At 33.9% G+C, this 21887-nt stretch overlaps 3 protein-coding genes across 3 annotated transcripts; 2 read left to right on the top strand and 1 right to left on the bottom strand.

Moving 5' to 3' along the window:
* Positions 1-2211: 2211 nt before the first annotated feature.
* On the top strand, positions 2212-8405 carry LOC106714555 (neurogenic locus notch homolog protein 1). The gene is made up of 11 exons (XM_045683170.1): positions 2212-2269; positions 3785-3851; positions 4552-4767; positions 5467-5558; positions 6006-6087; positions 6229-6320; positions 6500-6664; positions 6981-7203; positions 7443-7576; positions 7772-7919; positions 8138-8405. The coding sequence occupies exons 2-11, from the start codon at positions 3785-3787 to the stop codon at positions 8341-8343; spliced, it is 1425 nt and encodes a 474-aa protein (XP_045539126.1). The 5' UTR covers positions 2212-2269; the 3' UTR covers positions 8344-8405.
* Positions 8406-9280: 875 nt separating this feature from the next.
* On the top strand, positions 9281-11528 carry LOC106714550 (exocyst complex component 8). Its single transcript, XM_014507621.2, has one exon. The coding sequence runs from the start codon at positions 9382-9384 to the stop codon at positions 11431-11433; it is 2052 nt and encodes a 683-aa protein (XP_014363107.2). The 5' UTR covers positions 9281-9381; the 3' UTR covers positions 11434-11528.
* A 1090-nt stretch (positions 11529-12618) lies between these two features.
* Positions 12619-21005, bottom strand: LOC106714557 (vacuolar protein sorting-associated protein 33A). The gene is made up of 11 exons (XM_014507630.2): positions 20809-21005; positions 20329-20528; positions 19502-19681; positions 18809-18929; positions 18396-18549; positions 17651-17814; positions 16948-17118; positions 15510-15635; positions 14684-14869; positions 13937-14060; positions 12619-12909 (listed from the first exon to the last, which is right to left on the bottom strand). The coding sequence occupies exons 1-11, from the start codon at positions 20923-20925 to the stop codon at positions 12626-12628; spliced, it is 1827 nt and encodes a 608-aa protein (XP_014363116.2). The 5' UTR covers positions 20926-21005; the 3' UTR covers positions 12619-12625.
* Positions 21006-21887: the final 882 nt, after the last annotated feature.

Below are 21887 nucleotides of genomic sequence, written 5' to 3'. Positions count from 1 at the left end.
CCGTTTTATCTCCGTTATAAAAGTTGCGGAAACAGAAGCAGAAACGGATGTTGAAAAGCACGCGGAACTTCCGCACTTGCGGAAACGGAAACAGGCATCCGTTGCATCACTAGTTCTAAGCTATCTGCCCACCAATTTTCAGTCAAATCGATTCAGCCGTTCTTGAGTTATAAATAGTGTAACTAACACGACTTTCTTTTATATATATATAGATGATAGGAACTTTACGAAGACTTAGTCTTAACAGGCAGCTACTCCTTCTATTCAATACAGTACAATTATTTAGGAGTAATATATATTAATTTAAAAGAACTTAACACGAGGTCAACTTGTTTGCTTTTGTCTCATATATATTATGACAAAGGATATTTTTTTATTGCAATCTATGATACTGACTATTCTTATCACGTAAATCGGTAATGTCAATGAAAAAGGAAATGAGTCAAGACGTAAAACCAGTAATACAAAACTCTTCTATCGGCGGTTTGTCTTGAAAATAAAATTAATATTATAAAATGTATTTAAACTACATAACTGGGAAAGATTAGCAAAAGCAAATTTATGCCTTGCTTATTCCGTGGGTTTTACGAAGTGACAGTATATTTTTACACAGAAATTAAGATATTCGGAACTAGACTGTATGAGCAACGCCACATCATCAATACATAGTATAAAACAAAGTCGCTTTCGCTGTATGTCCGTATGTATGCTTAGATCTTTAAAACTACGCAACGGATTTTGACGCGGTTTTTTTTAATAGATAGAGTGATTCTTAAGGAAGGTTTGTATGTATAATAAATGCATAATATAGTAGAGAAACACTGATAAATTTAAAGTTTTCTAATGTGATGTCGTAAATAAGCACGTTTTTTTGCGCTTATATTGCAAACGCTGGCTGAACCCTACGAGATAGACCAAAATAATGTACTACAGTATTGTTCACCTTAAAAATTTCAACAAAAAAGTCCGCGATGGTATATGTCTATCTCTTAGGGATAACCCAGCATAACCATTTTTATTCTTTTACGAAGTGATTTTAAACAATACAGCATTAATCCTTATCCATTTAAGTACCTTAAATAAATTGTGCATTTATTCTGTAGTAGGTATATTTTGCATTGCACCCGTGCGAAGCCGGGGCGGGTCGCTAGTAATTAATATTAAAAACTACCTAAGACAAAACTTATGAAAAAGTTTGGTTTAATGTGATGTAACTATTTTGACGATCGCCTTATATATGAATGGGATGTTTAAGTGTTTTATAAAAATAAAACCAATTTAATATGAGCCATTCAATATTACTACATCATCTTACTAATATTATAAATTCGAATCCGAAAGCGAAAATTCCAGTTGTGAAAAACTTTAGAGCAGGATTGTCAACCAATTGATTCATGAAGTTTGTAAATGAAGGATCACACAGGATTTCGTCACTAAACAGAAGATCTCTGTTAACCTAACCTAACCAAGTTGTTCTAGAGCATAGGATGTAAAAACAATCTTTTTCATATATTCAATTATTGTATAGGGAACTTACCATTATTCTCTGGAAAGGGCTGTATTCTCAAAAGTCCGCTTGTTTCGTACCTAAAAATGATTTTAATTACATTTTATTTCTTTTATATTATTTTAATTAGCTTAATTCAGAAATCCAGTTAAGTAATTTATTATAATACATTCGCGGAACGAAAAAATGACATCATTTCTGTTCACGAACTATGCCCGCCAAATATGGCAGGATTGAAGGGTAAATAAAGCTCATTGTAAATAACTTTTACATTATTAAATTTAACTTAACCGATAAAAAAACTTTCAGTGGCTTTAAAATTTTGAAATTAAAATTATGAAAAAATTAAAAAAAAACCAGATAAGATACAATTTACGGTAAATCTAATAAGAATATTTAATTTAAGAACTCTTTATACCACAGATTGTGTGAAGTTAGACTAATTACGCGAAGACTTATTTATATTTAAAGGTGCCTTGTTGTCATGTGCCAAGAAATACTTAACTATGGTTTTAACGTTAAAAATTTAATACCATATTTGAATAATAAAACGTGTCAACTTTAAGGATTTACGTTTTATTTTAAAGAATGATAGAAAATTTTCCTTATCAAAAGATAACAGTCGCATACCGTAGCCTGGGATTTTTATTTCAGCAAATAAGATTCATGCGCGGAGTACGCGTAGGCGCCAAAGTTAGTATAAGGATGCTTGTTGTCTGTTGCGGGCATGTTTTAATCATCGACTCACGGTAACGAACAGATGTAAGTTCCTTGTGATCATTTATTAAAAAAAAACTGTGATTACAAATGTGGCGCGAAAAGTGACGTTTGTTATAATGTTTTATTTTGTTAATTTTTATTATTGCTATAGCTAATTTAGAATGTTTCGTGTACAAAATCTGTGTAATAATGTGAATAAGGACATTTTTAAATTCAATAAAAAATTTCAAAACACGTTTTATGGCAGAATTTCATAGAAGTAATAATTTAAACTAACCACGATTCGAATTCGTTAACTTAAAATCCAGGACGTTGAATATTTAACTAATTTGATTTTATTGACAGAAAGTCTAATACATTTTTTTTATAATCTTGTACAATTACAATAAAAAAATATATACTTTTGAAATAAAAAACAATGTAAAAAAATGTATTGTGTGTTAAATACAAATTAACATTGACCTATTAGCATTTAACAAAAGCCTGCGTAAAGCATTACGTCATGTCGGTCAGTCACAAGTGACGCACAGACAAACAAGATGGGTCAATTGTATAAAACATAGCCTCCTTCCAAAAAAAAAAAAATACGCGCCGAAGTATAAACACCTTATCTACGCCCTAGGACTTGAAAAATTTAGCCTTAATATTGCTTTGTTTTTTATTTATTAATCAACAAAATTTACAGTTTTGTGCTTAATTGTGTAACTTAGTGCTATTAAACATGGAATGTTTATCTTAGCACTGCACAGTTAACTTTATGTTTACATAACTAATATAAATTATAACTTGAAGTGTACCAATTATACAATATAACACCTTATCAAACAACTAACTAAATGAACAAGTCATTTAAAAGGTCGACTGTTGTTGGTATTCTTTTACAATGTTAGGATGCGAACACACTGGCCTTTTAATTATGTTTTTCGTTTTAGATATATTTAGTTTACCTATTAGGGTTAGATTTTGCGTTTTTTTTTTGTGTATTTTCTTTAATTGTTAAATTTAATTGTGTTTTTTTTACTTGCGGTTTAATTAGTATTTTCAGTTATTATTGTATTTTTATTGTAAAAAGTGGCCTTTAAGTTTGCTTTTAAAATTTCTAATATTAAGTAGTTTTCGTATGTCTAAAAGTATACAGTTGAGTGTTCTAGTTAAAATATATTTACTCATCCTACTCCCGTAGTAGTTATTTACTTGGGTAATGGATATTTTTCCTGTGTCTTGTATCTAGTTAGTGTAATGTTCTTGCACTGGTTCTAATTCTGAGAAACGCTCCGATACTAGGATGACCTTAACTTTTTCGTGTACCGGAATAACGTTGCAGATTTTAAAACGTTTGGAGTAATTTTTGTATTTTCCTATAAGGTGACGAGTAAAAATACATTTCAAGTCTGATTTGTAGGTTATATATCCTGTCCAGATATGTGCGAAATGTCCTGCCATAGCTGGTTAACCCGTATGAGATGATAACCTCCCCTAGAGTATAGTATAGGCTTAGACGTACATCCACAGACGATCATCTAACATTCGTTTAAATTATATTTAATTTACTTACAGATGGAGAGCAAAATGCTCTATTTAGCATCTTTGGTGCTTTTCGCATTTCTTCAGCCCCAAGTCGAGGGTATGTATAAATTGTTTTAGTTAATTTTTAAACGGAAAGTAAAATTTACGCTCAATATAATATGTTTCAGTCTATGGGCACCGGTCACTTTGCGAATTTAGGTGGTTGCTCATTTTTCTTAGTCTATCTCTCTTTCTTCATCCTTAGTGACCACGTTGACCCTGAGTGTGGGAATAACCTTGATAATGAATCTCAAATGACGGTCACAAGGGTCCCGCGTGGGCGGGGCTTGGCTATTACTTTATAAGGTTCTTGTCAAGGCCTCATTTATTGTCAACATGTAGGTTGTGTTAATCACTACCTGGTGCTTTGATTAATTATATTTATAGAGGTTTCATATTAGGCAATATTTTTTTAAATTAATTCATCAATCCTCTTTAATTACATATTTTTTAAAGTTTTGAATAAACGAGCGTAGATAGATATAGATAGATATATGATTGTGGAAGAAATAAGAGAGGAGTGCAAAGACCACGCCAAATGGAAATCCGTAATCTTTACCTACTCCTCTGCGTCACGAGCCTGAGTTAATTTGTTGCTGTTCACAGAAACAAAATAACTCAAATACTTTTGAAATTTTCTTATAAATATTATCACAAACTTTGGAATGAAAATGCAACATTTATACACTTTCATAATCAAATTGTTGCAATACAGTGGAAGAAAGTACACCAACAAAGATAGACCTTTTTTTCAACAGCTCAGAGGTACTACAATTACTACTCGCCTCGGAACTACGTCGGTCGTAATCTGTACGAGCACGGCCGGTCGATATCCGACGAGCTGGTGAGATGCGGGCCCCACACTTGCGGGGTTGGTGCTCACTGCACGCACGGCAGTGTGCGGCCCGTCTGCGCCTGCCTACCTGGACACTCTGGAGATCCTCTATCGCAGTGTATCAAGATCGAATGTGTCAGTAAGTATTAGGATCTGTTTCCATTTGGCAGACGCCAGTGCCCCATTGGATATAGAATACGCGAATTTGAGACGCTAGTGGAAATAAAGTAGGCAATGCTACACATTAGAATACAAATTAAGCAAGTGATTCTAAGAATATCTAAATGCCATTAATAGTTTGGTGGTACTCTTAAAAATAAAACTACTTTGTATTAAAACAATATATAATCTAATTTAATATAGTGTAACTACTTTGATCTTATTTTTTCTCTTATTCCTATACCCGTATATCTAATAAGGATGAATAATAACGCGTAGGTTTTGTCATAGTCTTCCGCATTACGATACATCATCGTCACAATCTGATTTATGTTCTAAGTACTATTTATGAACACTTTAGTAAATATTCATTTGTCAGAATAAAGAATTGTGCGATAATGGAAATCTGAGTGAAATGTGGAAACAAACGTTAGTTAGAACTGAATTTACTAAATTTTAATTAATATAAAGGTTCAATTTTTACACATTTAAAAGGTAGTAGGTTTGAAAGAAAATGTCACTGTGTGTCGTTGATGTCTTTTACTTGACGATAACTGCGTGTCTATATTTTAATGAAGGATTAAGTTAGTATTTCATAATACAATATGTATTTATAATGTTATCACGATTCTGATTTCGAATGTAGAAACCTACGGTAAAGTGTGCCAAAATATTTTAGGTAACGACGAGTGCCGCGGCCACCAGTCCTGTGTAAACCAACACTGCGTCAACCCATGTGAAGGCGCATGCGGTGTCAATGCTAACTGTGATGTAAGTTTTTACTTAAAATGCCTACAATAATTGAATGTATCCATTGCTTACACCACATTCACACCGTACCTAATCCTACCAATTTATCATCCTTACGGGAAGCTATTTCACTTGATCTTATGCAAGGATGATGTAAGAGACGCACTATTAAGTCACAATGTTTTTTTTTTAAATATCAAAGATGGCAAACGAGCTAGCGGCCACCTAAATATTCCTAAATAGCGAAGCGACCACTGCCTATAGATATCCGTTACTGCATATAGAGGAGAGGACCCACACAAGTAGAGTATTTACGCGGTATAAGGGTGGGATGGGAAGGAAGAGGGGCCTAAAATTAGACCTCCAGTATGTCTATGAATTAATTTTTAAATCCATTGACGCAGTCATTGTTGATAATTGGTTTTAGAAAAGTATTATGATCTTCTCTTACACTTAAAACTATCTCAGGTCCGTCAGCACGTGCCGGTGTGCTCCTGCCCCGCGGGCTATACCGGCAACCCATTCACAGCCTGTAGGGTTGCTGATCCGGGTAAGTTGTAAAATGTTTATTTACTTAGATAAGCATTAAGCATAACTTATTTGGTTGTCTTTACTATAGCAAACAGAGTATGGTTGTCATAGGCCATGTTGCTATATTTTTTTGAACTGTCGAGTGTACATTTTTTTCCAGAGGAAGCATGCCACCCGTCTCCGTGCGGAGTCAATACTAAATGTCACGTGGCAAATAACCAGGCCATTTGTACCTGTCTACCGGGATACAGAGTAAGTCTTCTTTCTTTCACGCAAGGATATATGTTACTTTATATAGGGATCTCTTCATTTTGTAGGTCGAAGAACTTTAACAATCAACTATTGTGTATTAGCAGTCGCCCGCGACTCCGTCCGAGCGTAATTTATAAAATTAGTAAGATTCACAAGTAACCTCGTCTGTGAAATTGTAGGGCAGTCCGCTGTCAGGCTGCAGACACGAGTGCGAGTCTGACAGCGACTGCGGCGTGCAACAATCATGTCGCGACTTCAAGTGCATCAGCCCCTGCAGCGACTGCGGAGTCAACGCTGACTGCGAGACCGTCGCCGCACACCGCGCCGTCTGCAAGTGTCCACGAGTCAGTATTCTCATATTTAGAGCTTACAAGCCAATATTTTCAAGACATTAATTTAGAACGGCATTACGAAATCATGTTTACGTCATCTTAGCAAAACCTCATTGGATACTTCTAAATCCATAAACAGTGAATTGTTCATACTTTAAGTTCATCTCAGCATCACCTATCAGTAAAGATAGTAACTATTAGGAATCTGTTTAGCAATATAAAGCCTATCCTTTATTCACCTCTACTTTAAAGCTGCCCGAACCCCCACAATTTTCTAATTTCACCTTATAACATAAAGCTATTTAATTAATTCATCAATATTAAACAGGGATACTTCGGTGATCCGTACCGCATCTGCACAGCGGAATGTGAATCAGACAGTCAGTGTCCGAGCTACAAGCCGGCGTGCGTTTACAACGCGTGTGTCAACCCGTGCACCAACGCGTGTGGTGTCAACGCCGACTGCAACCTGCGCGGCCTCACGCCCGTCTGCTCCTGCCCTAGGAACATGACAGGAGATCCCTTCACATTCTGTAGACCTTTTGAAGCACGTAAGTAAGAAGAACAGCTGGTGACATGTTTTTTATAATGTGTTACTAATACGGAGTAAAAGCAAAGAAAAAAGTATTTTCAAACCTCAATTATGAAAATGAGGACGCCGGTAAAAAAATCTTGGTGTTTTCTGGCTTGTGTCGCATTTGTTACTAGGGTCTCAAAATTTGATTACACTTTTGGAGTATAATTCTTCGTTTTTTCGGTTGTATTTTAATTAAATTTAAATATTTATTAGGTGACCTCTGCGAGCCTAACCCTTGTGGTGCCAACGCGAAGTGTACTCCAGGACACGACCGCACGGGCGCTGAACGACCTGTCTGTACCTGCCCCACTGGCTACATCGGCAACGCTCTTGTCTCTTGCGAACGGGTACTTAGCATATTTTACAGATTTAGTCTACAACTCTTAAAGTTTTGGTGAATTGCATCAGATTGACTACTGGTTTAATTTTTCGGTCGTTTCCAAATATATTTATGGTGAAAACATTCTGATTTGGATTTCGACTAGAGATAGATTGTGTATTTCCAAAGTTTCCTTTAATTTATTTATATTTGTCATTCCCAGGGTGAATGTGAGCTGGACTCTCAGTGCGCGGACCACTTAGCGTGCGTGGGCTACCAGTGCGTGGACCCTTGTCTCGGCAATACTCAGTGCGGCTCCGGCGCAGTCTGCGTCGGCCGCCGACACATCGCCGTCTGCACTTGCCCTAATGGTAACATTATGCATATATTTTACAAGAATCACTTTTACCTTAATAGTTTGGACCTTTATTAGCTTTGCAAATTTGGATTCGCCAGCCATCTGCGACTATGAAAGGCTGTTTCGCTGTGGTTCGCTGTTGACGCTGAAGAGATTTCTTACTTAGTTTAAAAATAGCATAATCAATTGGATTATCTTACTTTTTTAATCGACTATTGTTTGTTCCTCTAGGTCATCGTGGTGATGCCCTTGTCAACTGTTACGAGTCAAATTCAGTGGTTGCCTCAACTCGTTACTACAGATACAAACGTAACGGCAACTTCACTGAGCCCGAAGCACCGACCGTAACCGCGACTGAAGTCGTGGTGGAAGCATCCCCTAAACCCAGCGCCGACAAACCCGAAACCAAAAAGGCGGAAACCGAAAAGAAGGAGTAAAGTGTACACTGCCATAAAGACAAAAATAACTTATGAACGAATAAATTTTTAACACTTGCATCTCTGACTCGTTTTATTTATGATAATTCTTTTTATAAAATGTACCTATATATGTATCTATTAAAGCATTTTCCTGATTATTATTATTATTTGAACTAAGTTCTTACTTCTTATCCAAGAAATTAAAAGGTATTGCAAAAATAAAATAGAAATAAAGTGTCAGAGGACAATTTTTTACGCATATGTTTCATAGATACAATATAATATTAAGACTATTTTAATGTTAGTAAGCAAAAAAGTTAATATGTGAATATAATCTGATATATGTGAATATATATGAATCACTTAACCTAAGTTACAACACCAACGATTTGAAAATACATATTTCTGTCTTTACGTTTTGAAAAACGCGTAATAGATGAGTGCATCTTAGTCCAATAATAATTGAACTGAGAGAAGTTGTGTATAGTTCTAATATATTCACGTTGCTTTTACACAAGCAACGAAGTCACCACATTTCCAAAATTAGTTCAACTTTCTATGCGCCGAATTGATTTCGAACCGAGTAAAACAACAACTCGTTGACTCATTATTTCTTGTTTCTAAAACAAATTTTGAAATTTCAGGCCGCTTGAAAAGGAAATTAGTATGTTTGTATAGGTAACATTTTTCATTTACCCCCTAGCAAAGCGGTACGAAAATTTAATGTCAAAATGAGTAAAATTTATTTAATGAGATTAGCATAGCGTACTTAAAATATCAGGGTCGAGAAAAAACAATAAAATGGGCAGTAAACGCAAATTAGTGTTTTCTCAGACAATCTTTAGGTTTCAGTAAAGAAAAAATGTAAACGACCTATATGTATTCAGAAACCTTTGGAAACTGTTGTAGGAAAACGGATGGAACGGAACGTTATATTGAGTTTGACATTTCTGTAGGTTGATTGATACGTCCTGTCGTTCGATTACCGAATGATGAGCGAAATAGTATTTTTTAGAAATTGTTATTGCACGAAATAGCGAATATTAATGCGAAGCGATGTCAGATATAAACATGGAGAAGTTTGCTGTGCCAGAATTTGTGCCTGATCGCTACGTGAAGGAGCTAACGAAGTCATGTGTCGGAGGGGAGGAGTTGAGCCAGCAAAAGGAAAAAATTCAAACTTTAGCCGACGAGACCGCCAGTGCCCTTAAGAAGAATGTCTACGAGAATTATATGCAATTTATCGAGACGGCCACAGAGATATCCCACCTAGAGGCTGAAATGTATAAACTTTCTCACCTACTAAGTGAACAGCGTTCTGTTCTTACTACGTTATCACAGGCGTCAGTTTTAGGTAACGATAACACAATTTCTCGCGAATCACTCGATAACCATGACCTAGAGGCCGAGAGAGCAGAAGAGCAGCGTAAAAATAAGCTTAACCTAATCACAGAAAAAGTAGAAGGATGTATAAATCTTTTAGATGTCCCAGATAGAACATTACTTCATGAAGGAGATTTACTGGAAATTGATGCAGAAGAGAACACGGCTCTACAAAGAATGCATGTTTATTTATTTAGTGACAGTCTCATGCTAACCTCTTGGATTTCAAATCGCCGGGGGCCAATGAGATATAAATTTCAAATCAGTTACCCGATTAGCACCTTAGCAGTAGTGAATGTAAGAGATTTAGGAACAGTTAAGCAGGCATTTAAGGTTCTAGCCTTTCCTGATACTAGAGTATTTCAGTGCAACAGTTTAGCAATTAAAAAAGACTGGTTGGATAAATTTGAACTGGCAAAAAAAATGTACATTGAGAAGGAGAATTCTAAACAAAAGAAAAAAGAAAGTCTTGAGAAACCTAAATCTGAGTCTCTAGATTCCCCTAGTCTTTCTGTTGAAGAGATTCAATCACCCCAGATAGCACCATTGCCAGATTGGTTAGTAGATGCTACAGAAGAGTTGGATGTTTTAATTGTTGAAAGACATTTTCAAAAGACTTACGAGTTGATGGTATCAGCTCAAAAAACTCTTAACAGTGAGGAATTCAAAAGTCATCCACAGAGAGCTGATATTTTGAAGAGAATTGAACAAAAACAGAAAGTTTTAACAGAGATTCTACTCAAAGAGCTTGACGTTACCCACAACTGGAGTCCTCGAGGGGGTCTTAGGTCATCCAGACATCCAGTCTTAATACTCAATAAGTTCAACATGACCAGTCAAGCATGTGAGCTATTTCTAGATATATGCAGTCATACTGTAAAAGCTCATGTTAAAGCGGTGCAGCTTGAGGGCTCTATAAACAGTTATGTTAACCAAGTTGGTGAGGTGTTTTTTTGTTCACTGAGTGATGCCTTAACAGAATTTATTACCTTATTCCCTAAGAATAAAATAAGTGCTTTCATAGTTTGGGCTAGCATGCAATTAAGGATTTTAATGAGTCAAATTATAAAACAAGTGTTCACCCCGCAATGTGCTTTAGAGTCCGTTTTGGAAAGTGTTCAAAGTTTGAGAGATCAGTGCACTCTGTTTTGTGAGTTTGGTCTAGATCTTAGGTTTCAAATGAATAGTTGCTTGAGAACCCCAATTATAAAGGCATTAAGAGAGTATAAGGAGAAAGTTGTTGATTCAATGAAAACAAAAGTGTCTGATGATAAATGGACTCCAGTTAATTTGCACACAAAAGCCAGTGTTAATAAATTCTTAGCACAAATGGAAAATTTGGGCCTTATTTTAGCTAAATACATAATTAATGAGACTTGGGTAGACTTATCTAGTAGTACCATATGGTTTGCACAATCAGTGTTAACGGTTCAAAAGGTTGGATTGCAACTGGTAACGAAGGATATGATGGATGTTCTCGATGAATGTATTCATGCAGTGTTCAATAGTAGACTAATGTTATCAATAGGGAACGATTCCAGTTACGCTCAGAAAAATTTCAAATTCATCTTAGATACAGTGATGCCGTTGATGCTTAGATGTTATAAGGAAGATGTTGGATATGATAATGAGAAATTAGTCACATTAGGTAAAAAATTTGGTGTTAATGTCGCCCCTCCAAAGAAATCGAACATCACAAAGTATACAAGTAATGAATACTTATGAGAATAGTCATTTTAAAGTTTCCGAGGAGTGTTGTGGCTGAATGGAAGTTATTTTTTTATTATGCTAAAGCTTTAAATAATTGTAATATATAGATAGTAAGCATGCAAATTTTTTGTAAGTTTATTTAAAAACCGATCAAATTAATAAATTATATTTAATGCAAGTTAATTAATATGAAAATTTTAATAAACCGATGTTTCGTGGTTTTAAATGGTATTTATTTATTTTTTTAATAAGGTGTATACTTCAAGTAGACAGTGCCATGTAGATCAATAATGGGACAGAGTTGATCATAATATGGACATGCCTTCTAATATTTAAATTATAAAACTTTTTCATTTTTCTTAGTTTTATTATGCAGGATGCAGATGTTATAAACATAAAAAGCAATACTTTATTTTATCCTAAATAGTAATGAATATTTTGGCAATAAAAAAATGGTGAAAACCTAACAACAAAGCGGTTTTTTACTTGCATAATTATAGTTAAGATATTAAATCATCAAATATTTTAACCTCTCATTACAAACACTACAATTTTAGTATTTTGAATGATCAAAATACTAAATATGAATTCAACGAAAACGAACACCAAAGACAAATAATACAAAGTTATATTTTTTATACATTTTTTATTGCACATAATAAACATATTTAATAACTTCTACAGTTCTACTTCTACAGTGAATAGTTAATTTTTCATATAAAAATCATATTAAAATTAAGGTTTTTGTAGTTACAACTTATAAATACATATTTAAAAATAAAAAAAATCATTTTTTTTATACATATACATATTATATTTTATCCATGTATATAGTCTTCTCATTGTATCTGAAATTGGTCAGATGAAAGGTTACTCTTTTGTAAAATAATCCAGACTACAGGTGTTCTTAGTCAGTACTTTGATCTGACAAATTCTATAGTTTGACACTGTCTTGCAAAATGTATGTCAGATTTGGCGGTAGGTTTATTGTAACTGGCATATCTTCTTCCTTACTTATAATACAAAGAAAGAATTCCACATGATTGAATTTTCATAGATCTTATAAAGGAATTCGTTGAAATGAAATACCATTTTATATTCAAATAAAAGCAAATATATTCTATGTATGGTATGGCTAGATTAGGCAATTTAAATTGTTTGCATACTAGGATACCTAAAACATTTATATCGAGATTTTTATATCAAATTATTCATTTTCCATTAAAGATTCAATGAATGTGTTGCCATTGATTAATTTAGTCGTCAACACAACATATTCAACGTTAGATTCTTCTTGTTGACTTATATTTCTTAATGCTGATATCTCATTGTATGTACAACCACCGATGAAAAAAACAAGAATAACTCTCGGATTCTCTAGTGATGAAGAATTTTCACTCGAAATGGAGTTTCTACGTGTCATTCGCGGTTGTAAAGTTTGAAGTTCATCGACTGTACTGCCTGGTAATAATGTTAATACATCTGCTATACCTGAAAAAAAAAATAGTCTACTTTTCAAAAAAAAAAATTTTTTTCCGCGGCTTCTCAGATGATGTCATTAGGTCATATAGGGTGTCCTTCACCGCACTCAAAGTGTTTTGTTGTAAAAAACTATTTTATCTACGTTTTTAAACGAACTTTCGAGAAAAAAAATAATAGTTTAAAATGGGTCAATAAAAACTAATCGGTTAATCATAAAAATTGAAGAATAGGTACACTAGTTATGTTTTTTTTATTATTTCATCTATATCTGATACTAACCTACCTTACAAGATTGTCTAGATCGAAATATTCCAAATATTATAGACATAAAGACGTCTAAAATATGCAAAATATTCTACTCATCTAGTTATCGTGTAACTTCGTATAATAGTGTACGATGTGCTTCAAATAGTTCGAGGTTAATTCTGTCCGAAGGTTGTACGACCGCGAATATGTTATTATTAATAAACTTCAGCAGTGTACACTTAAGATTAAAATAAATACTTAAAGGGGTAAGCAGAGACTACAGACTTCATTTTAGCGTAACATTTTTTTAATTCGCAGGTCACGAAAAAAAAATACAGTCGAATTGATAACCTCCTTCTTTTTGAAGTCGGCTAAAAATGGAGGGAATTCGACAGCCGGTTGTCGCGCGATGCTTTAGTAATAATAATGACACAATGAAACATTTCATATGAACAGGTCAAATCAGTTAGTGTAATTTAAAGCGAATTATAAAAGTTACATTTGAACTCTGTAAATTCGGGACGCTCTAAAAATAGAACAAATCTGCGCATGACACGTAACATAATAACTAGTTATAATATGTTCGCTTAATATAAATGTTTTGAAAGATAATGTGCAAGTAAATTTATATGAGTTTAAAATAAATTCAATTTAAATGAACAAGCATTTTGATAACGGGTCGATATGACCTGGTATGGATTTGATAAGGTCATGTACGCCCCTTTATAAATACGTGTTTAATAACATTAATATAAATGTATGTAGTTTTACGATTTTACTTATCACTTACCAGTCCAAGATTTGTTTTTAGTAATCTGTTCGCTAAGTCTCACAGCTAAAGGTATATATTTACTTGACAAGTATCCCTTCTCGCTAGCGTCCATTTCTGATTCGTTCAATGTTAGATGTAAAGCCTGAAAACATTAAGAATTCATAGAAAATCTCATTTGCTTGAATTTAGTTATATAAGCTAAGTAACCACTACACATAGAGATCTGCAAACATTGAAAGGTTGCAGACGCATTGCATATTTTTAATGAACAAAGGACGAGATGTAATGAAAGAACATTTCGTAAATTAACTTTAGTAAAAAACTTTTTCTCAACTCTTGCCCGCGACTTCCTCTTCGCAGAATTAAAAAAAGTAAAACTTCAATAAGATTTGTTGAAATATTGTGAAGTTATCAAATAAATATGTAAATAAAACGTATCCCACAAGAACCGTATACATTTACGTGATGTTATTGCAGACATCCTGGAATTATTCAGGTAGCCTGTGTTTTTCCAGACGGTGTTCTACAAATTTCATCGAAATCTATTCAGCCGTTCTGGAGATACCTAATAAGTATTAACAAATATCCATCCATCCATCCATCCAAACATTCGCATTTATAATATTAGTAAGATTAGCTACTATAATTTCTTTTCCCAATCATTATTACTTCAGCTCACAATTGTTACAAAATAACAAAAAAAAAACATATCGTAATGGATGCTATGTAAAACTTTGTCGAAACGAAGGATAAGAAAGAGCCTACCTTCCTCAGCACCGCATATTGTCTTGTGCCGGTCTGAGGACGCAGCAAGCCGCACTTCTCCAGGTTGCAGAGCGTCAGCCAAGTCTTCAAGCCGTACACCTGGACTAGTTCCCGCTTGTAGTACTCCAGAAGTTTAGGCTTCAGACCAGACCCGGTAGCACATTGCAGGCATATCAATCTTAGTACCTAAAAAAACTAGACTACATACAACCTATATATTGATTTCATTGACAATCAATATTATAAACATATGCTAAACAGTTCGACTAACGCAAGAATGAACAGTTCGTCAGTTTATAGTCTGACATGATGTTGCCTGTGAATCCGTCCCCTCGCGGATTAAAAAAAAAATTGTTGTATGTGTTCTTCCAGGCTATGTTCTACATTTATGTCTAACTAGCTTTTACCCGCGACTCCGTCCGCGCGGAATAAAAAAAAGCACACAAGATAAAAAAGTTCCTATGTCCGTCTCCTAGTTCTAAGCTACCTTCCCATTAATTTTCAGCTAAATCAGTTCGACCGATCTTGAATTATAAATAGTGTAACTAACACGACTTTCTTTTATATATATAGATTTCAGCGGGATCTATGTAGCCATTCTATCGATAACTTTTAACCATCCATCCATACATCCAAACATTCGCATTTATAATATTAAGTAAGATTAGCCAAATATTAAACTGTTAGCAAACTTTGATCAGTGTGAGTCAATGGCAATGACGTGTGTTTTGTCAAAAATTTATAAACTCTCAAATTGACAAAGTATGTAAATTTTTTATGTAAAAGAAAATAGATTATGTTATATTTAATTTTATGTTTAAGTTACCTTAGTCAATGAAGCCTTTTGGGCGATTAAATCTTCAATGAAAGGGCACGCCTTTTCATTGTCGACACAGTTCAGAAAGTCCTCCTCGCATTGTATAGTGTCATGAAATTCAAATGAATCTGTTGTCTGAAAGTAACATAATTTACTAGAAAAAAATTATTACAAAATAAACACAGAAAGTACATAGTCATTATCCTTTTATTCTATGTATGGACTAGACTATAAGATAGTCAGCGCGGAATGAAAAAAATAACCCTATAATATTACTACGTACATCAGCCACCTTTCAGTAAAAGTACTGTCAAATTCGGTCCAGCTATTTCGGAGATTACCCGAAACAAACGCGAATTTGCGTACATAAATTAAAAAAAAAAGGTTTATATTGAATTTTTCGATATTACATACAGAGATTCAAATTTTATTAATTTTACAGATTAAAAAACCTATTGTTAGTTACGTATATTTATGTATATTTTTCTTGTGACCATGTTTTTTTTCACAAAAAGGTCTAAGTTCTTTACTAATGAAATCTTATAAATGAGGCTCAGTATTTTGCGATGTTCTGTTGAATTTCCAGACATCCTGTATCTGTATTATTCAAAAGGAAATCTATTTGACAAGCTGACACATTGTCGTACTACGGAAATCAACGACGGATGTTTGAGACAAATTGATTACCTAAAGCGACAAGTTCCGTTATAATTTTATCTATAACACGACTATGGCAAAATACAATCAATGAATGTTTCAAAAAGTTTGAATATCTACAGTGTGTTTTAAACTAAGAATACAAAATCTTTTACGATTTTATTTTACTACATTTGTATCACATCTGTCTGGAATCCTAGTGTCTTTCAATATTTTTGGCGGCTAGATGTCAACTACGTATTGCCTCACCCCACATTTTTGCTCTATACAGCGACTTGATGTTCCTAGCCACCAAGATGTTTGAAAAAACACACCCATCATTTACTTTAACATTAAAAAATCTTTATTGGATCAAAAACGATTTTTCACAAAACTGGTGAAGATCTGTCTCCTAAATTAAGTTAAGTTAGTTAAAACTGTTTTTCGAGACAGCGCTTTCTCTTAACGTATTAAAAGTGAGTTGAAAGATAATGAGTTTGTGTGTTTGTATGTATATGTATGTGATTATGAATGTGTTTTTTTTATAAGAGAAGGAGGCAAACGAGTAGCGGGTACACCAAGATGTTCATCAACGCCAATGTACATCTGCAATTCCAGAGGAACCGCAGATGCGTTGCCGGTCTTTGAGATGGTAATTTTTTTTTATTTAATTTAATTTAATTTAATACCAGCTTGTTTTATTTAAAAAATATCCTAGAATTTAACTTATGTTTGGAATTTGTTAATTTTGTTTGTTGGTAACATATTTAAGTCCACCGAAAGGTTCGTAATAAAATGGAAATCGACTAACCTCTTTAAGATACTCTGCAATTGCGGTGTGTGTTGCAAGGGATTGTTTGTTTGCTAGCATCTGCGGAAGTCGCGCAACGAACTGCTTGATCTCCTGCACCGACCTCTCCTGGTGCCGCTCCTCCAGCTGAGTCTTTATCACGTGAGCCTTCTTAGACAACGCCGCACCCACCTACCGCAAAACTCTTACAGTTGGTTTCCGAGACTAAAATCTCTGTATAAAACATATCTTTATCCCTATCATTATCTTTGACAAAACAGAGATAGCAAAATTAGCTTTTAAATTTTAGAAAACTCGGAAACCCAAGATTAATCCTCTTATTATTTACTACTTAAACAATATTTAAACATTTACAAAGCTTCGAAAACTTGTATATTCGAAACTGGATACGAGAGTTCAATGGACTGCGATATTTTTCACGCTCATAGAGGTTTCTCCCTTACCCGAGTTTCTCGTTTTTGGAGGTTGTCCGTCAGGACTAGACAATGACTCTCGCTCTATATACCTACACGCCTTGTATCTAAAATATGCATGCAAATAACCTTCCATATACTTCTGACCTCGAATACACGTTACCGACGAATATGTGCATATTTTATTTGAAACCGAGGTCCTATATAAGTTTCTAAAGTTTTTTAAATGTATACAAATTTATGTCGCTGACTGTACACGTATTTTTCCAGTAGGAAATGACAAAACTCACCACAGTGAAGCTACAGTCGCGCAATTCAGCGAACAATTCCTCACTAGAGTTGAGTACTACTCGCTTCTTCTCTCTAGCTGTAACTTCGGGCGTCGCGTCATCCGCACTAACAAACCTCTCGCCGGGGAAAGTAGCCGTCGAACTTTTTATACCGAAAATCTCATCTATTTTTAAAGTAAACACATTAATGAAGAAGGAAAGAAGAAAAGAGAGACATAAATGTTAAAAGTCTTTCTGTATATTGCTGCATAGCCGCAGTGACGGTTTTCATTGACCCCCTGCAACACGGAGTCAGGAAAACGCCAACAACAAGTGGTAGTCACTATTAGCCCTAATAGTGACTACCACTTGTAGAATCAAATCTACCATATCCATACATAGAAGCAAATACAATAACGTGCGAAGATTTTAATTAAAAAAAATAATAGTTATTATGTAATTACTGAGATTTAGGCTATGACTTTTTACTTAGGAGCTCTTAATATGTGTGATGCCTTTATGTGTGTGATCTCTCTATGAAAGTGCCTTATAACAATACTAGTTGTCACCTGTGACATTTTTTAACTTCCACGCGTGTGGAATTAAAAAAAATGACCTATGTGTTCTTCCAGATTATGTTCTAAATCTATACCAAATTTTAGCGTGACCTGTTTAGCGATTATGGAGACACACTCCAACGAACATCCATCCATCCATTTAAAGTCTCGTATTTATAATATTAGTAAGATTTATGTGTATTATTCACCTATAAGGCCTTCGTAAGTGAGCTGCGTGGCCATAATACTGGTGAAGTCGATTGCACGATCAATCAATAACAGCTGGTCAATGCAGGAGGTAGTCGAGCCCTTTGGGGGAGAACCTTGATCCTCTTTGTTAAGACGGCAAAAAAGATCCCATACCTAAAAATTCACAGTATTATTACTAATGTTTTAAATGCAAACAAGCTAGTTGTCACTTGATCAGCAAATTAACAGCTGCGCATATGTATATATTGGCTACTGGGTTGAAAGGTTCCAGACGCATTGCTTACTTTTAATCACCTGATGTACCCTTCCCTGCTAAGTCACTTTCTTTTCTCATCCTTTCCTTATAATAAAAGTCTGAGAGGGGGAAGAGAACAAAAATTTGGTTTTCCGAACATAAAAAGTTATTACAAACCTGTTTGGCAGCGGGGCCTTTGCCGAAAACTCTAGGAATTATGCCATATAAATGTTGAATGGTGCGTAATGCTTGCGCTGCATTGTACAGGCAAGTTGGATCACCTTCCAAATAGAATTCTCTATAAGAAAAAACAAATACTTTTTGTACACAAATAGTCACCTCTCTATCTATGTTATCTATATTTCAGCTTGATTTTAAAATTGGTTGATTTTCTAAACGGTCATTGTATTTCTAGTTAATTTCGATTTTTCGAGTTTTGTCGATTTTATGTAAAAGTTACTGTGATTTTTTAAGTACATAAAATTATTATCAAATCCATTACTGGTGAACCTAGATAAATGAGAACTGGATAAACTAGAAACATCTATATAAATGAGTCCTTATTTGGTCACATTATTTGTACTCCAGTTGTATTGGTACTCCATAAGCGAGAAACTTCAGTTAGGGAGAAACCTCTATAAGTGAGAAAAATATTGCAGTCCCTTTGACTTTTGCTTATCCAGATTTGACTGTATTATACTAGTAATTACTTTACTGGGATACATTTGTATTAAAACAAAAAGTTTATGTACATTTTTCAGGCAAAACACTTGAAAATAAATTTACATACCTCCCTTTTCTTTGAAAAATAAAAACTAATGTAAAGGTGTCTCTTGTAAAAATTTACTTTTGTATTAAATAAATTGTTACCTAAAATCATTTTGTAGTTCTAATGACATAACATCACTGTCAAATGGAAAGATGTCACATTTAAACTCTTGGATTGATAAATAAGAGAATACAGCTCTGTCCTTCAATGTTTTCTCACACAATTCACTCTTCCTCGGCACAAAGAATAAGTGGAATTCAACAGGAGAATTTTGTTTTGTTCTGTAAACAAATATTAAAATTACAAAGCATACTTTAATTAAATAGATGTACTTCAGTTCATACTTTTTAATACTTCAGACAAAATTCAATAAATAAAAAGAAGATAAAGCCATAAAAATTAAATTTATTTTTGTGAGTACACTAAACTATTGCCAAAAGTAAGAAACAAGACATATTTTTGTTTTAAACATCAAAGTAAATTTAATTTCAACTTTGTTCTACAATATATCAACGCCCCCATTGAATAATCCTGTAATGCACTCTTACCGGGTTCTTGCTTTTCCGTCGAATTCGGCATCTAAAGGTCCTATTACATGTTGTGAATTTTTTTTATATTTTTCTTAATCTTAATTACGGAGATAAAGTCATTATTGAAACAGTTTTTTTTATTTCCTGTATTATCATTTTTCCTTCATAGCACAGAATACACCCGGAATACATGAATGAAAATTAAATACAATGAAGCTATAAAAATTAGCTTTGTTTTGATCTGTAAAAGATTCTTGTACAATAATTATTTATGAAGTTATTAAAGAAATACCGTTTTTTGCTTCTCCTGAAAAATTTGATTTTTCCTATTACGGGGTTATTCGGTGGGGGCGTCGAAATATAACATTGATATCTTTGCTACTGTGAAATATGTGTACCTGAGAGATTGAATGTAATCAGCTACTAAGTCCATTAAGACAAGTTTAGGACGTGCTATAAATACAATATGCTTCACTGAAATGGTTGGTAGACTTCCTGGTCTTAATGGAAACATGTCAACTACTTCATGGTCCTTTAGTAATAAGTACTGTGCAATCAAACCAACTGGACCTGCCAACCATTCGTCCCATATTGTAACCTGAAACATTATGAAATTTAAATTGAAAATATTTGTTATTCATTCAAATTAAATATGAATTTGAAGGGCTACTTTGGTAGTGGTAAACCTAGGAAGAGATTAAAATGAAGTAACGACTGAAACGACCAATGATCAATCTTTAGGACGGAAATCTTGTGCGCCAAATCTACACATAGTGGGATTAAGACAGGGAGATGATGAATATTCCTGATTCATTGGCGTTTAGTACTGAAGGAAGTATATATTTTAAAGACATGTATAAGCTTTGTACGTATCTTACTTTTGGTCCTTCGCAGAGTTGTAATAAATTTAATAACTCTTTTCGCATTGTTTCTTGTAATAATGCTACATTTAATCTGCCGCCAGACAAGTGAGTATTCATTTTCGTTTCCTTCATTATGGCTATTAATTGCAACAAAAACAAACTTTGTTTTCCTTTAAAATTGTTGTTTTATGCGATAAATAAAAAAAACAACAAAAAATGTTTGACTATTAGGGATATTGACAAGTGACAACTGTCAATTGACAAATCGATTCAAGTGTCATTCTGACATTTTAATGATCAGTGTTACAAACTTCTCCACATAGTAATTGTTTAAAACTGTGTCTATATTATCTTTATATTTATTGTTTCTTTTATTTTTATAATTGTATTTGTTATACCACAAAAATCTATATTGTATAAGCGAGCGACAAGACATTGATTTGCACGACAGAATAATCGTCTGTTTGTATTTATTTTGCAATGAGAATGAAAGGGAAGGCAATAATGTAGTAATGCAGATATTCCGACAGTGGAGACTCACCGTTAAATTGATATGTTATCAAACACATGTCCTATAAAAGAAAAAAAAAGTAATATACATGATGGAAGAGAGGTGTGCCAGTATCGCACTGAACTAAATTCTTCGAATATACCACGTACCATTATGTTACATTCATGTAAAAATGCATTAAGTATATGAATGAATGTAACAGTCCAATATTAAACAGCTTAACTCTAGATTAATCTTATTCACTTTTATTGGAGATAGACCATGATCATCATCACTACCAGAATTTTAAATTTGAATCCGTTCAGGACAGTTTTGTAATTAATAATAAAAGACACGTATCCTCCTCAAGATAATTCCCGATTATTTGATTAAATATCCATCAAAACTTTATAAGTAGACTTTACTTTGCGCTTACACGTGGCTAATTTACAGACTCGCCCCGCCCTGATGCCTCATGGAAAATTTCTCATGTTGTATTTTTAATCATCATGCCACGGGAACATTTTTAGATAATAGCATACTTATCCACTTTTTTAAGGGTTCACAACGCACCTTTTGACTTCAGTGATGTAGTATAAGTTCA

Source organism: Papilio machaon, chromosome 21 (genome assembly GCF_912999745.1).
Source record: "Papilio machaon chromosome 21, ilPapMach1.1, whole genome shotgun sequence".
NCBI classification, from domain to species: domain Eukaryota; kingdom Metazoa; phylum Arthropoda; class Insecta; order Lepidoptera; family Papilionidae; genus Papilio; species Papilio machaon.
Note: the sequence above shows the minus strand (reverse complement) of the source record. Positions and strands in the feature narration are given on the sequence as shown.

Bases quoted from the DNA above. Each gene is read 5' to 3' on its own strand.
- LOC106714555 (XM_045683170.1), top strand. From the start codon at position 3,785: ATGGAGAGCAAAATGCTCTATTTAGCATCTTTGGTGCTTTTCGCATTT. The intron at 4,768-5,466 runs GTAAGTATTAGG...AAAATATTTTAG, and splicing joins TATCAAGATCGAATGTGTCA to GTAACGACGAGTGCCGCGGC. The intron at 6,665-6,980 runs GTCAGTATTCTC...AATATTAAACAG, and splicing joins CCGTCTGCAAGTGTCCACGA to GGATACTTCGGTGATCCGTA.
- LOC106714550 (XM_014507621.2), top strand. From the start codon at position 9,382: ATGTCAGATATAAACATGGAGAAGTTTGCTGTGCCAGAATTTGTGCCT.
- LOC106714557 (XM_014507630.2), bottom strand. From the start codon at position 20,925: ATGAAGGAAACGAAAATGAATACTCACTTGTCTGGCGGCAGATTAAAT. The intron at 20,529-20,808 runs GTAAGATACGTA...ATAATGTTTCAG, and splicing joins AACTCTGCGAAGGACCAAAA to GTTACAATATGGGACGAATG. The intron at 17,119-17,650 runs GTGAGTTTTGTC...GTTTTGCGGTAG, and splicing joins GCGACTGTAGCTTCACTGTG to GTGGGTGCGGCGTTGTCTAA.